We start from the raw sequence: 16,608 nt of genomic DNA on the forward strand, positions 1-16,608 counted from the left end.
TATGCCTGCGACCAATGGCTGTTGGGAATTAAGTGGTACCTGCGGCACCCCTGTTACCGATCGAAGGCAGGCAAGAAAGTGTCAAGAAGTGTTTCTTCTAAAAGCTCTTAAAAAGGCAAAAAAAAAAAAAAAGAGAGAGAGAGAGCAATCATCGCTGTTCTTTAAGAGGGCATGGTGCTGGGGGAGAAAGTGCACATCGGTCCTGGCCGGGCGGACCACGATCTGGGGCGTGGGGGCCAGATATGGGGAACCTCGGGTAGCATCCAGGTTCCACCTTGATGACTCTGTTTGCTCAAGTTACTTCCTCAAGTACAGATTGAGGATAATAGTATCTAAGCTTTGGAGTCGTTGAGAAGATGAGCTTCCTGCGGAGGTAGGGCGCCCAGCTCCAAGCGAGCGCTCGCTAGGGTCCGTGCTTTCCCGGAATGGGTGGGGTGGAGAACTGAACCTCCTCAAGGGGGCTCCCAAGGCTCGCGTCATTCGCTGCTTGGGCTGGCTTATAAAAACTCCACCAGGGCCCCAGCTCAGTTTTAGTTTCTCTTCTTTCGCTAGAAGCCTCGCCGTGCCCAGCTGGGGAACGTCACCCTCGCGGAGCGCAGAAGCGAGCGAGGGGCCGGGCGGGTGCGGCGGTGGCCCGCAGAACCGCGCGCGCCGTTCGCTTTTCCTTCCATTCGGCTGCCGTCGCGGTTGGCTTGCAGTCTGACACCGCGATCGGGCTGGTGAGTTCGGGCCTCCCGGCCCAGGGCCGAGCGGGAAAGCGAAACCGCGGGGCTCAGCTAACGGCGGCGAGGAGCACGCGCTCGCTGGCCCGGGGCGCGCCTGGCCGAGCACCGCCCGCGCCCGCGCCCGCGCCCGCGCCCGCCCCCGGACTCCTGTAAGTTTCGATTCTCCGCGGAGCAGAGTCCCGCGCCCCGGCCCGCGAGCGCCGCGCGCCATGGCGGACCCGGAGGTGTGCTGCTTCATCACCAAAATCCTGTGCGCCCACGGGGGCCGCATGGCCCTGGACGCGCTGCTCAAAGAGATAAGGCTCCCCGAGGGGCAGCTCCGCGAGGTGCTGGAGGAGGCTGGGCCCGACCGCTTCGTGGTGTTGGAGACCGGCGACAAGGAAGGGGTCACCCGGTCCGTGGTGGCCACCACCCGAGCCCGGGTGTGCCGTCGCAAGTTCTGCCAGAGGCCCTGCGAAGACCTGCACCTCTGCAAGCTCAACCTGCTGGGTCGGTGCAACTATTCGCAGTCGGAGCGGTGAGTGCACGGCGAGGGGAGGGGTGGCGGCTTCCCAGGGCCCGGGTCTAGGAGCGGTGAGTGCACGGCGAGGGGAGGGGTGGCGGCTTCCCAGGGCCCGGGTCTAGGAGCGGTGTCAGGACTGCTGCCCCGCGAGGGGGGCGCCCTCGTGGGGACCTCGTCCCTCCAGTCTCGCGCCTCTCTGCTTCCCCTGCTCCGCCCGCGCTTCTGCTCTTGGCCGTTCCCTTCCGTCCAGCGCCTCCAGACCCGTCCTCGAATTTGGCTAACGCCATATCCCCCCGGGGAAGACCACGCTTAACTCCCCACCCCCAGAGGAATGCAGCACTTTGGGGTCAGCCTGGGTCTAGGGCATTTAGAGGCAGGTTTGGGAACGAAGGAAAATGCCTCCACTGGGTAGACTCTTGAGTCCTCCTCGAGGTGCTACCGGCGTCCCTCGGCGCGTTGCGCCCTCCGCGCCCGGACTGTCTGTACCGCAGCGAGCTGGCCCTGCGCTTGGCCCTCCACTCCTAGCCGCCCCCGTGCCCCTCATTATCACTTTTCTGATCTCTGAAGCTAGTCCGCACCCCTGACCAGAATGATCTTCTCCAGGGGTACCGATGAAGTAGGGTCCCCTCCCAGCGCCCCTGCCCGCTCTTGGGACCACTTTGAAAGAGTGCGCCGTATGTCTCAGGCAGCCGCTTCTGGGTTTCCACTCGTTCATTGTTTGCCTCCTAAATATAGTGTACCCCGAGGTTTGGGTTAAGCCTTTTGACCTGTCTTCCCAGTCTCTCCCGAAGAGAGCTCACTCGCTTGGGTTCAGCTGTCACATCTGCAAAGATGGCTTCCATGTGTCTCTCGGCTGCCTCCGCCTTCCTGCTACATCTGGGTTCTTCCTCTCCCACCGTCCGAGCAACATCTGTACCCGAATATGCTGCCCATCAGTCACACTCATCTTCTTTCCTCCAGGCAGGGGCTCTGGCACTGCCCCGAGCCCTTCTTCACCCTTCGCGATACTTTCATCATCAAGCCTTTTTCTTGAGGGCTCCTGCCCACTTCCTGCTGGGTTCCCCCATCCCATCCCACTTTTGATTGAATGCTTGTTCAATTAGGGAATGATTCCCTCTGACCATAGTCTTTCTCCCCGTCTTTTCTGTCCCTGTGCACTTTTACTCAATTATTTTTCTTGATATACTACTTTTCACACTTGGCCCCTCCTTAAAAACTTTAAGTTGGTGTCCAAAATGGTGGCCATCAATCTTTTGATCTTGTGCTTGTTAGCAAAAACCTTTGGATTACTCACCCCCAGTATGTGTAGTAAAGCATTACAAAAGACCGGTGTTTTAAATGGATGAAGTAGAGGGGATAATATATAAGACATTTTTTAAAGGACAAAATGGTAGAATTTTTAAAAAGTGCTGAATGTGCTCCATTATTTAAAAAATATTTATTGAATATGTTGTGAGGCACCAGTTTGAAAGTCTAAGTTTTGGTAAATTATGAATTAGTACAGAGGGAATCCTCTAAGTCACAGCAACCCAGGAAATCTGGGAGGAGGAAAGGAGGGCTGGGGGTGGAGGAGAAAAAGGGAAGGAACAATTTAGTACTATATTGAATAACAAGAGAGTTGAAAGGATTTATCTTTTTTTTTTTTTTTTTTTTTGGTGCTTTTCTGTTGTTACTAAAAATTCTTCAACTAGTGTTGGCTTTTAGTTTTAAATACATATATCTGTTATATTTTAATTTTTTACTCTAGATATTTTCAAAATATACTAAAGTAGGGAAAAGAGAATGATGAACTGCTATGTACCCATCATTTCAATTCAACAGTTTTCAAAATAAGGCCAGTCTTGTTTCATTTATTTCCCTCTCCCCATCCCTGTCCCCAACTCCTAACATGTTATCTTAAACCAAATCCCAGAGATTATGTGTTCCATAAATTCTTTAGTATCTCTAAAGAGTAAGGACACAGTACAACAATCACAATTTTTTAGTGCAATTTTAATATAATCCTAATGTACGGTTGGCATTCAAATTTCCCTGATTGTCTTATAATAGGAATTATAAGTTTCAGGAAGAAACCTGCAGAGACATAATCCATAATTGTTTAAATATGTTACATATCCAATATATTTATAAACTTTCAATTTCTTATACACAATATGTTTAGACGCTTTAGTTTTAGTTTTTTTAGAAACTATTTTTTTTTGTTTTATATTGTTACGGTATTTTTGTGTGTGTGGTTTGAAACATGAAAACCATTTTAAACTCCTAAACTGGGTTGTTAACCAGCACTTTTATGTATTTTAAAAAGGGGAGATATAAGACAGGGATAATTTGGTCTATTCAAGTTTGGATGGATCCTCTGGGGAATTCATTAAAGTTTTTTTTTTTTTCTTTTAGTGAAGTGATAAATTCTTACTTCTTACATTTATTGGTCTAGTTGTATTTTTTCTTTCCTTTTCATCACTTTTGAGTTAGAGAATTACAAATTTTTAATCCATTAAAGTGTATTGTGTCCTCATAATAGGGCCCTTGGGAGAATTTTTTTTTGACTCAAAACCTAGAAAATATGTTTTTTCCCCAAGGATGTTTTAAAGATATTCCCCCCTTCTTAGAAATGTATAAAATCTTCTAAAACTTGACATGTAGGAGTCTAAGGACTTTCTTTGTGGATTACAGGTTAGTGGAATCTGTTGACCAATTGATACTCATATCAATTGCCTGAGGACAGTTTGCATTTTGCTGGACTTATAAAATTTCCTTTATATTGCTTTATATAAAAATTCCTTTATATTCATAAATAGGACTTCTCCTATCTATCCTGCAGTTCTGGTCTTTCTTACGTTGCTTTCATTTAAAAAAAATTTTTTTTAAAGATTTTATTTATTCATTTGACAGAGAGAGAGTGAGCACAAGCAAGGGGAGTGGCAGGGAGAGGGAGAAGCAGGCTCCCTGCTGAGGAGGGAGCCCAATCTGCGGGGGGGGGGGGGGGGGGCGGGGGGGGGCTTGATCCCAGAACCCTGGGATCATGTCCCAGGCGCCCCTCTTACATTGCTTTTAGCTATACATGTTAGTCAACAGTGCTTGCTTCAGTGTTGGGTATTGGCTTGTTTTGGTACATCAGTTTGGATGTTTCAATTTGCTTTGCCGAAATATATGCCCACACATGGAGTTCTAATCCCAGTTCTGATGCAAACAATGACTACCATTTAGTGAACAAATAACTATGTATCAAGCACTATGGTAAGAACTTTAGAGATGGTATCCAAGCTAATCTTTACCCTGGCTCCTGAGGTAGATATTATAAATCCCATCTTAATATAAAGCAACTCAGACCCAGAGCTGTTTAGAAATGTGCCCACCACAGAGCAGGTAGATGGCAGAGTTGTTGAACCCAGATCCATCTGCACGATTTCTTAACTAGCTCCTTGTGTGGTGAAGTAGCTGTGTGAAGGTAGGACCTTTCATGAATTAAAGTTGAGTGGGTTTATTTTGTTTTTTGCTTTGTATGTGTGTGTGTGTGTGTTTGTGTGTGTGTGTGTGTGTTTGCAGGCATGACTGTTTAACTGTGTGAAGCCGGCTGTCTAGTGTTTTCAACTAGCTTTGCGGTTTTTGCCAATGTGGGTGTTTCCTCTGGGCTGGGCTCTTTCCTGTTTGTATGCCTTTCCTGTTTGGTTAATTGTAACTTTAGGTGGGGTGGGTAGATGGGGGAGAGGTTTAATTGACTATTTAATAAATTGGGGGGGGAAAGTCCAAATTGCAAAGAATAATATTCTTTTTTTAAAAAAATATTTTATTTATTTATTTGACAGAGATAGAGAGAGCCAGAGAGCACAAGCGGGGGGGCGGGGGGGGGAATGGCAGAGGGAGATGGAGAAGAAGTCTCCCCGCTGAGGTGGGAGCCGGATGTGGGGCTCGATCCCAGGACCCTGAGATCATGACCTGAGCCAAAGGCAGACACTTAACTGACTGAGCCACCCAGGCGCCCCCACAAGGAATGATATAACAAGCATCAGAGTATTTATATGTATTCTGAATATGTAATATAACAAAAGTTATATAAAAGAAAATACAAGATAAATAAGCTTACAACTCACCTCCCAGAATAAAGAAATATTTATGCCTTTCATTTTTGCTTATCTTTTAAAATAAAATAAAAACCATAACAGGCTGAAAATTATTTTCTATTTCCTAGTCTCGTTCCCTTCTCTCCCCAGGAGCAACCTCTACCGGGATTATGGTGTGTGTTCTGCCCCTCCATGATTCTATAATTTCCTCACATACATGTTTGGATCCATGTACAAAATGTAGTATTGTTTTATATATTTGAGAATTTTTATTCAATGTTATGTTTTGGGGATCTATTCCTGTTGATACATAAGGATCTAATTTATTCATCTTAACAGCTATATAGTATTTCATCCTGCGATTTATAGCACAGTTCAGTACCTCTTGCTCCAGGAATGGTCATTTGGGATATTTCCAGGTTTTTGCTATAGTAAACCATGCTGCCAAGAATATGCATGTCTCTTGATGTTTCTCCAGAGTAGACAGATCATCAGGAAATGGAATTGCTGGGCTGAATGGTTGCACAGCTTCAACTTTTCCAGATTCTGAGAAATATTTTCATGTTTGAGAGTCCCAGTTTCCTATCTTATGGCTGGCTGGCCCTTGGTATTATCAGACTTTTTAAAATTTATGCCAATTCCAAGGGCATAAAATGGTATCTTATTGTTTTCATTTTAAAAGAATTTTCTCTTTAAAGTTTTTATTATGTGATATTTAAATCTTATGAAAATATATAAAGCATCCAATGAGTTATTTGTGTACTCATGAATCAGCTTCAGAAATACAATATTACTCATTTAACCCTTCCCCCGAATTCTCTCTCTCTTTTTTTTTTTTAAAGTAGGCTCCATGCCCAGCGTGGAGCCCACCATGGGGCTTGAACTCACCACGCTGATATCAAGAGTCGAACGCCTAACCGACTAAGCCACCCAGGCGCCCCTGAATTCCCTTTCTTGATCATCTCCCCCATCTTAAAGGTGATAGAGATAAATACTGTTCTTTTTTTCTCTTAAGCTTTAATAAGGTGTCATTGACTAAGAAACATTGTATATACTTAAGGTATACAATGTGATATTTTGTTTTTATTTTTTTTAAGTAATCTGTACCCCCAAAGTGGGGCTCAAACTCCAGATCTTGAGATCAAGAGCCTCATGCTCCACGGACTGAGCCAGCCTGGTGTCCCTGGGATATTTTGATATATGTATACATTGTGAAATAATTTCCTCAATCAAGCTAATTAACCTATCTATCTCCTCATCTATTTGCTCCTTTGTTTTTTTTTTTTTTTGATGGTGGAAACACTTATGATCAACTTTCTTAGCAAATTTCAAGTATACATTATTATCATCTATAGCCACCATGGTGTACCTTAGATCTCCAGAATTTATTCATCTTATAACTGAAAATTTGCATCCTTTGACCAATATCCTGTATTACTCCCACCCCCCCACTCTAGTCCCTGGCAGCCCCCATTCTACTTTCTGTGAGCTTGACTTTTTAGATTCCACATGCAAGAGAGATCATACAATATTTGTCTATCTGTATAATGTCTTTTAGCTTTATCCATGTTGTTGCAAATGGCAGGATTTCTTTTTATGGCTGAATCATACATATTCCTTTTTTAAAAAAAATATTTTATTTATTTATTTATTTTATAATAATAATCCTCAGAGAGAAGGAACACAAGCAGGGGGAGCAGGCAGAGGGAGAAGCAGGCTCCCCGCTGAGCAAGGAGCCCGATGTGGGACTCGATTTCAGAACCCTGGGATCATAACCTGAGCCGAAGGCAGACACTTAACCGACTGAGCCACCCAGGCGTCCCATACATATTCCTTTGTATATCTATATATCTATGTCTGTGTCTATATTCCACATTTTCTTTATCCATTCATTTATTGATGGACGTTTAGGTTGTTTCCATGTCTTGGCTCTTGTGAATAATGCTGCACTGAACATGGGAGTGCAGATAACTCTTTGAGACAATGATGTCTTTTCTTTTGGATATATACCTAGAAGTGGGATTGCTGATTATACGGTAGTTCTATTTTTAATTTTTTGAGGAATCTCTGTACCGTTTTCCATAGTGGTGTTCCAATTTACAATCCTACTGATACTACTCTGCATTTGGTTTTTATTTTTCCCATACATTTATTATTTTTTTACTATATGCATGTATTTCTAAGCAATATTTAGTATTGTTTTGCCTGTTTTCAAGCCTATAAATGATATCGATAGTAGGTGTGCAAATACTTGATTTATTTGCTTTTGTGTGCAGAGCATGATGATTCTGAGACTCACTCCTAATGTACAGAGCCTTGTTTGTGTTTCTGTACCATCTTGAGACCTGGACAAGTTGGACTTCTGCCCTGGGCCCTTTGCTTTACAGTCCTAGTTCTGGCCGTATTTTATTTATTTATTTATTATTTAAGATTTTATTTATTTGATGGAGAGCCAGAGAGAGCACAAGCAGGGGGAGTGGCAGGCAGAGGGAAAGGGAGAAGCAGGCTCCCCACTGAGCAGGGAGCCCGATGATGATGATGATGATGATGACGATGATGATGATGATGTAGGGCTCCATTCCAGGACCCTGGGATCATGACCTGAGCCGAAGGCAGACGCTTCACCGACTGAGCCACCCAGGCGTCCCAAGATGGGAAGACAGAACATATTTTATTGAACCATTTTGTAGCTTGATTTTGTACTTTTAAATGTTTAGGTGCTTGGTGCATGGACTTCCATTTTATCTTGCCCTGAGTCCCACACTTTTTAGGAGAGGGACTGCTTTAGTTTTTTCAAATGTATAGCTTCCTTTTGTATGAATGTGTGCCATTTATATATCAGTTTTTCTTATTATCAAAATTTAGAGTGTTTTTAACTTTTTGGTATTAGAAACCATGATGTATTGAATATTATGGTATATCTCTCCTTGTGTACATGTGCAAGAGTTCCCTAGGTATCTACTAGTAGATTTTTTTTTTTAAGATTTTTTTTTATTATTTATTTATTTGAGACAGAGAGAATGAGAGACAGAGAGCATGAGAGGGAGGAGGGTCAGAGGGAGAAGCAGACTCCCCGCTGAGCAGGGAGCCTGATGCAGGACTCGATCCTGGGACTCCAGGATCATGACCTGAGCCGAAGGCAGTCGCTTAAGCAACTGAGCCACCCAGGCGCCCCGTCTACTAGTAGATTTATCTTTAGGTTTATAATACCAAATTGTTTTCCAAGTGTGTATACCGGGTTTTACTCCCATCGGAAGAATATGAGCATTCACCTGCTTCATATCCTCACCATTTGACAACATCGGCCTTTTTTGGGGGGTGGCGGTGCAGGTGAGGAGGGGTGGGAAGAGGTACAATAGCTTTATTGCTTTGCTGGGCAAAGGAGGCTGCAGCAAACATCTGCAAGCCCACCTGGGGGAGGACATCATCAGCCCTTTAAAATTTGTGCCGATACAAGCAATGAGAAATCGTACCTCACTGTGGTTTTAATTCTTTGTATATTTCTGGGTCTCTAACCATTTTAAGACCTAATGCTCATATTTTCAGTTTGTCTTGGCATCTAACTCTTAGCAGTTGCCTCTTATTTCCATTTTTGCGTTTTTTTGTCGTCTTACTGCTCTATTTATTTTTGCTTGGGATAATCTTTATTTTATTTTATTTTTTTACCATTTTCAAGTGCAAAGTTCACACTTATCTTGATGAGCACTGAGTAAATGGATAGAATTGTTGAATCACTAGAACAGACACCTGAAACTAATATAACCCTGTGTATTAACTATGCTGGAATTAAAATGAAAAACAAACAAAAAAGAGGAATGACCTCCAAACTGGAAAAAAATTAAAAGTGTACAGTTCAACGGCAATAAGTACATTCATGATGTTGTGCAATCATTACCACTCTCTGGTTCCAGAACATTCTCCTCAGCCCAAACAGAAACCCTACACCAATCAGCAGTCATCCTGTTCTCCCCTCTCCCTTCCCCCACCACAACCTCTAATCTACTTGTCGTCTCCATAGATTTGCCTTATTCTGGAGGTTTCTTATAAATGGAATCATACAGTATTTGTCCCATTGTGTGGTTTCTTTTACTTAGCTTACTGTTTTAAAGGTTTGCCTTTTACTTTTGCGTGTTACATGTCATCTGTGTGGTGTATTTGCCGAAGAGGAGTCTTCCTGAAAGTTCCTTCAGTTACTGAGTGTGCTCTGTCCGTGGAGTCTAGCTGTTGGGTTTTCTGCGACATCAGGGCCCAGAGGGGCGTGTGCCCCACAAGAATCATTTGGGAATTTTTATTCTCTTTTTATTTTTATTTTTTAAAGATTTTATTTATTTATTTGACAGAGAGAGACACAGCAAGAGAGGGAACACAAGCAGGGGGAGTGGGAGAGGGAGAAGCAGACTTCCCGCCGAGCGGGGAGCCTGATGCGGGGCTCGAACCCAGGACCCTGGGATCATGACCTGAGCCGAAGGCAGACGCTTAACGACTGAGCCACCCAGGCGCCCCTATTCTCTTTTTAGATTTGCTTCATGTTTATTTTCACTTGGCCGAATCTGACTTTGAATTCCTGCCGCTTTCTGCAGAAATTAAGCTAAGAGATGTAACGACATCGTAAGTGATCTTGTGAATTTTGATAAAATGTTGAGTAAGGGACAAAGAAGCATCTGATAACAAAATATTTTCTACTTTTCACATAATAGAGAGATGGCAGAAGTGAACAGAAAACAAATACAGGGTTGTTTTCCTTCTGTAAAAGGGTTCTAATTTGCTCCTGACCATATTTGCTTCCAAACAGGTATCTTTGATCTTTACCTACAGACTATTCTGGAATTGGCAAGGCCCTAGGATGGGGGTGGAAAAGGGGTAAAAGAATCCAGGAGTACCTAGGATTTCAGGCCCAATGAGGAGTCAGTTTAAACAAGTCGGAGCAGAGGAGCTGAATACAGGTTTTGGGGAGAGAGTGGAGCCCTGTTTCGACATCCTTTTCGCTCCTCCACACTGAAAAAGACTTTCATCCATTTCAGACCAACTTAGAGCATCAGGTCGCCTGGCGGGGGTTAGTTTCCAAACATTTTCGTTCTTCACTCCTCTCAGAACATTTTGAGCATGTATTCCTATTATGTGTATATTTATTTAAAAATCACGTAACTAACATATAACTCTTAATTTGGATAATAAATATTAAATTGACTCATTTTTTTAATCTTTTATAAAACTTTAAAATCAACTTTCTATGATTTACATACAGTAAAATGTACCCATTTAAAGTATCCAGGTTGAAGAGTCTCGATAAATGGGTATACACCCATGTAACCATCACCATGACCAAGATACAGAAAATTTCTATTAGAAAAAGAGAAATGAAAATGTCTATTAGTTCTAAAGGTTATCTTGTGCACCTTCTGAGTTAACCAGTTGATCCTCTCTACTTCTCCGCCTCTTATAGCGCAGGCAATGATTTTTTACCTTTTTAAGTAAAAATATGTATATAAAGAGCTGCAACAGTTTTTTTCCTGTACTCTGAGGTATCAGTTTTGGGTCGCCCCTGGGGTATACCAGATAGCCAGCTTTGGAGCAGTACTTCTCAAACTTTGATATATATCTGAATCACTTGGGGAGAGCTTACTACGGCGCAGATTTCCATGTCCCACATCAGAGATTCTGGTTTGGTGGGGGGGGGGCGGGGCGGTGTGTGGATTGGGCCTGGGGATCTCCATTTTCACCCTCGCCCTAAGCATTCTTTTGCAAGGGTGGGCTTCCTGGCAGATTGCAAAAGCAATTAAGCTAAGAGATGTTAGAGGGTTTTATGTGGCTTCAGACTTTGAGTGCATAAAGGAGAAATGGGATGGATTCTTTAGTGCAGAGTGAACAGAAGTTGAAAAAAAGGGTTGCTTTCTCCAAGGTTAGGGTGACCTGTTACTTTTCTATGATAGAACCACAAGACATACAGGAAACATGGGGCATTCTTGCCACTCCATCAACAAATATTTATCGAGCATAAGCTTTCGATGGCAAACAGGCTGTTCTAGAGGCTTCTGCCCCTTTCTTTCCCGCTAAAGTAATCGTCAAACCACCATTAAACGGTTTATTAATCTTTCTCTCTAGTCTATATGAATCTTCCTCTTCACTTCCAAAGGGATTGAAGTTGGGGAGTATGGCAGGGGCAGAAGGGAAGGAGGATCTTGGGGGCTCCCTTTTTCTAATTATCGAGATTCTGGCAAAACCACCACCACCCCTGAATGCTTTACTCTTCACTTCGTATGCTTTTTCTCAGTCCTGATGTGGACTTAGGGTGATGGTTCCCAAACTTTGCTGCCCCTTGGAATCACTTGAGGAGTCTTTAAAAGAATCCTGAAGCCCGGCTCCTCCCCCTACAGATACTGTTTTAATGGATCTGGCGTATGGCTTGGGCACTGAGATTTTTTTAGAAGTCCCTAGGTGATTCTAATGGGCAACACTAACTGGGAGCGCTGGAGACGGGAGGCATTGTCTGCAGTAACAGAGAGATGATTTCTGGGTGCCCCACTCTTGGTACAATAGACTACACACAGGTCCTCGGAGCCCCCACCCCTCCCATTCTCCACAGGCCTGTTCCTCTCCTATTGCCCTCTGCTGCCCAGAGTCTTGCAGCCAACCCAGTGCATTCCGTCCCCAGGGCCAAGGCCTGTAGCAGGTGCAGCTGGAGCTTGCCCTGTGGCCGCAGTTGGCTAGCCTTCTCTTCTTTGCACCTTGTAGGTTCCAGGTAGTACAGTTGTGGTTCGAATCGGCTCCTTTCTTCAGCTCCTCTTCCCCCAGACAGTTCCTTGTCCTGCTCCCGTGCTATCTATTGGCCCACTCTGATTTTTCCCATCTCATCACAGCTCCCAGATTCACTGAGCCACCCCTACCTCTAGTAGCCTGGCAGTTTAACCTTGAACATCAGCCATACAAACATAGGGAATGGGAGTCTCATGGCTTTGAAATAATACTTCATTACGGTTGTTTTTGATCAGTGACATTTTCCTCTTTAGACCAGCGTTCTCTAGATTTTATCTTTCACACGTCCTCGTTCCTTTTTCACCTGGTTTATAGTGTAGTGAGCTATTTCCCGTTTTCTGTACAAATCAACTCTGTCTTTGTTTTTATCAACCCCTGCCCACAAGGTGTTGGGGAGCAGAAGGGGTGAGTGGAGAAGGGGAGGGGTATTTTGAGACAAATTACTGTCAAAAAAACAAGACTTTCACTTAGGTTGTTATCTTTTCCCCATGGGTCTGGTTGTGGAGCCCAGAGCTGGCTCTGTGTTTACCAGCTTGGGAAGCACGAGAGCTCCGAGGTGACCATCTAGTTCAGGAACCTAGCTTAGATTCTGATCTGACGAGTCCAACTAGCAATTCTCAGCTCCAGCTGCACGGTAGAATCACCTGCCACCCCCTGTCAAATTAAATCAGTCTCTGAGGGTTAGGCTTAGGTATTTCTAAACACCCCCCAGTTGATTATTGTGTGTAGCCAGGGATGAGAGCCACTCTATTGCCCAGACCTCATCTGAGGTGCGGGGGAGGATTTATTGCCAGGGTTAAAATAACATTTTGTTCTGTGGCTGGAAGAGAAAAGTGAAAAGGTCATTTGTTTTTAGGCTTTGGCCAGAGATTTCCAAAACTGAGACAATTACGTTCTTTCAAGGCCATCTGTGCTCTTTTTTAAAAAAAAAAGTTATCGTCTCCTTTCCCAGCTCATACTGTTTGAGGTTTATCTCCTCCAAGAGCAGGCAGAATTCTGCAAACACTTGCTTTCCCCTGGGCGGTTCATAATGGTTTGCAGAAGAGCTCTTCTCTGTGCCGGGAGGTGGGGAGTCCCTGTGGCTGCATGCCCGCCTTCTGCAGATCCTGTCGTCCTTCGTTGGAGAAGACAGCTTGAGTCTCCATCCTCCCAAGTGGAGTCCTGGTCCCGGCAGACAACAGCATCACCTGGGCACTTGTTAGAAATGCAAATCCTCAGTCCCTACCTCAGACCTACTGATCAGAAACTCTGGGGGTGGAGCCCAGCAATCTGTGTTCTAGCAAACCTTCTAGACGATTCTGATGCACGCCTAGAGTTTGAGACCCAGCCAGTAGGTCTGGGAGGGGCCTGAGAATTTGCATTTCTGACAGCCTCCCAGGGATGCTAGTCTGGGTACCTCACTTTGAGAAACTGACTTAGCGAACCCGAGGAAGCCATGGCAGATTTTCCTGCTGTTTCCAGACTGAAGCCTCCTGGGGGATATTAGGGACCTGGAGCTGGGGCAGAGTGACCAGCAGAATGTGGGAAGGAAGCTTCTGCCACCTTAAACCTAAAACATGACTTCCGTCAAGCCCTAACGGTGACCGGTTCTGCTGAACTTGTCTGCCCAACGCCAGTCCTAAGAAGTAGTTTCTGTCATTTGCTGTGTGCCTGCCCCCACCTTGACCGGAGTCACGTGCATTCGCTTTCTTTGTACTCTGCTCTCCATTTTCCGTTGAGTGCTGGGGAACAGTGCTTTAATCCAGAAGGGCTTTTTTTTTTTCTTCTCCCCCTCCCCTTTTGGTTTGGAAAAGTTTTGATCTGCTTTTGTTTTTCCAGATTAGGTTTTGTTTTTTGTTTTTTGTTGTTTTCTTTGAGATTGGGGTTCATTTATCAGATCTTCCTTTTATTTGAGTTACCTTGGATTTCTCATTTTTTTAATTTATTTATTTTTTAATTTATTTATTCATGACAGACAGAGAGAGAGAGAGAGAGGCAGAGGGAGAAGCAGGCTCCCGAGGAGCAGGGAGCCCGATGCGGGACTCGATCCCCGGGCCCCGGGATCATGACCTGAGCCGAAGGCAGACGCTTAACCATCTGAGCCACCCAGGCGCCCTCATTTTTTTTTTTTTTTGATATCTCATTTTATCAGTCTCAGTTACCAAAGTAAAAAGTAAACTGCTTCCTCATAGGCGTACCATGTTACTTATTAAATAACAGATGCAGAGTTTCTGTCACTTAGTAAACATGTAATAAACCTGGGTTTTTGTCCTCCCGGGCTTACTCCCAAATAGGTGAACACAAACTGCCCCACCCTCGTGGCTGACCAATATGCTGAAATTAGGGCAAAGCAAAAGCCTCTGAGAAGTGGGGAGCAGTCTAGGGAATGTGGGAAAATGGAGTAGGGCCTCCCGGGGAGGAGGCTGCCGGTCAGAGACCAAGGCTAGACATAGATGTTGCAGACTGAAGCTGGCTGCAGGGTGAGTGTCCCGGATCTAGAGGAATGAGCAGTTTGCCTGAGGGTGAATGTGAGAAATGACAAGTGAAACTGAGCCTTCAGACAGGCTGCCGCAAGGACCCAGCCAGTGCAGTGCCAGGCATGAGTGTCTTGGGTGAGCATGGAAAAGCCTAGAGACTCAGGGCTCCAGACAGAACCATTAGGCTGCCTGGTGGCCTCTAGTTATTTAAAGGAAGTGTTGACTTCAGGGACCTTGGAAGTGCCCTACTCCTCCGGGTAGGACCATTGCTGCATCTAGCTGTGACCTGGAGAGTGGCTGGGTCCTCTTCTAGGATCCTAATTTCGCCATAAGAGAGGGGCCATAGTCATGGTACTGGGGGCGGGATGTCTGTGTTGGAGGCTGAAGAGAAAGCAAAGATTACTAAATTCCTTTCCAGTAACAGTTGTCATGTATCTCTAAGACAGAAGGTCATTTTCAGCTCCATAGCAAGGGGATCATTTTTTTAAATTTAAATTCAATTAATTAACATATAGTATATTATTAGTTTCAGAGGTAGAGTTCAGTGAGGGGATCATTAATGGCACTGGCCAGTGGAGTGAGGGGCCTTATAGTTAATGAGTCTCCCATTCATCTGGGGATGGAGGGGTTTTCTGCCTGGGCTGGAGGCTGAGGACAGCCACCCCCCCTTCCCCCACCACCAACAACTGTAGATTCTCTCCAGATTCCCCCTTCCCATGGGGGGTGGGAAGAGTGATCAGGTAGAGTCTTAGCCCAGCTGCTGAGGGCCTTGGGTGGTGGAGACTGCTGGGAGCAGTCGTATCTGAAACCACAGAACCCCAAAGCAAGCTGAGAGAGCTGAAATCAGCTTTATCAAGGAGTGCCAGAGACACTGAAGGCCCGCCTGGGGAAATGGCTAAGGTAGAGGCTGTTCCCAGAGCCTGATCAGCTGCCCTTGACTATGAAGCCAAGTGCATGGGAGGGCTGGTTGGGTTTTAAGGGCTCAGATGGTAGCAGACACAGTCATTGATTCTGTGTTTGTTTGTTTTTTAAGGAGTTTCCACAGCTAGATCTGAAGGCAATTCCAGGTTTCAGAAATGCCTTACACATAGACAGCAGCATTTGAATAGTGACTTTGTTGTTTTTTTTTTTAGTAATCTCTACACTCAACATGGGGCTCAAACTCATGACCCTGAGATCAAGATTCACATACTCGACTGACTGAGCCAGCCAGGTGCCCCAGAATAAGTGACTTCTATTTATTTATTTATTTGTTTGTTTGTTTCTTTATTTAAAGATTTTTATTTATTTATTTGACAGAGAGAGAGACACAGCGAGAGAGGGAACACAAGTAGGGGGAGTGGCAGAGGGAGAAGCAGGCTTCCCGCAGAGCAGGGAGCCCGATGGCGGCTCGATCCCAGGACCCCGGCATCATGACGTGAGCCGAAGGCAGACGCTTAATGACTGAGCCACCCAGGCACCCCTGGAATAAGTGACTTGTAAAGATTAATTCTTAGAGAATAACTTTTATCTAGATCTTTACATTAAAAAATTATCAGCTTTGGTAAGATAATTTTGCAAAGTTGTTTGCATTTCTGCTCATTAGTGACAACTAAAAAATAGTGGCAACAGATAAATGTTTAATATTTGGGAAATGAAAGAAAACTATTAAAAGAAAGATTTTAATTCTCCCTTAGAAAAATAGAACTTGAATAAATGGAGAGTCAGTTTCTGTTTCAGAATCAGAAGATTAATGTAGTTAAGATGACATAATATCTGATCTAATTTATGGAGTTAACACAAATTAGAGTCTCAATATGATGTTTTTATGGAAATTGACAAACCATAATAGAATTTCTATAGAGAAAATAATAGGTAAGCACACTAAAGAGTTTTTGGAAAAGGAGTAAGCCAATGATGTGATAAATTATTCCGTTAATATTTAAAATCTGGCGCAAAGGAGATTTAAGATGTATTAGATTTAAAGCAAAAAAATCCCCAAAATCCCCCCAAATTGGGATAAAATCCCAATAGAGATTCCAACAGTTCTTAGTTACAAGATTAACACACAATAGTCTGGAATTACAGAATAATAAGAAAGGAATCCTATTTAATAGGATTATTATTGAGGG

General features: G+C 44.2%; 1 protein-coding gene across 2 annotated transcripts in view; it reads left to right on the plus strand.

Moving 5' to 3' along the window:
- Window positions 1–517: 517 nt before the first annotated feature.
- ZC3HAV1 (zinc finger CCCH-type containing, antiviral 1) overlaps window positions 518–16,608 on the plus strand; it is a 59,813-nt gene continuing 43,722 nt past the window's right edge. Inside the window, exon 1 of one of the 2 annotated variants that reach the window (XM_045864204.3) lies at window positions 518–1,242. In XM_045864204.3, the coding sequence (XP_045720160.2) occupies window positions 935–1,242 (308 nt within the window). In that variant the 5' untranslated portion in view covers window positions 518–934. The remainder of the gene's footprint in view (window positions 1,243–16,608) is intronic. The other variant, XM_045864203.3, reaches the window with a different exon arrangement.

This window comes from Mirounga angustirostris, unplaced genomic scaffold (genome assembly GCF_029215605.1).
Source record: "Mirounga angustirostris isolate CCGP_5_RB_7025 unplaced genomic scaffold, mMirAng1.0.hap1 SCAF_12, whole genome shotgun sequence".
Taxonomy (NCBI): domain Eukaryota; kingdom Metazoa; phylum Chordata; class Mammalia; order Carnivora; family Phocidae; genus Mirounga; species Mirounga angustirostris.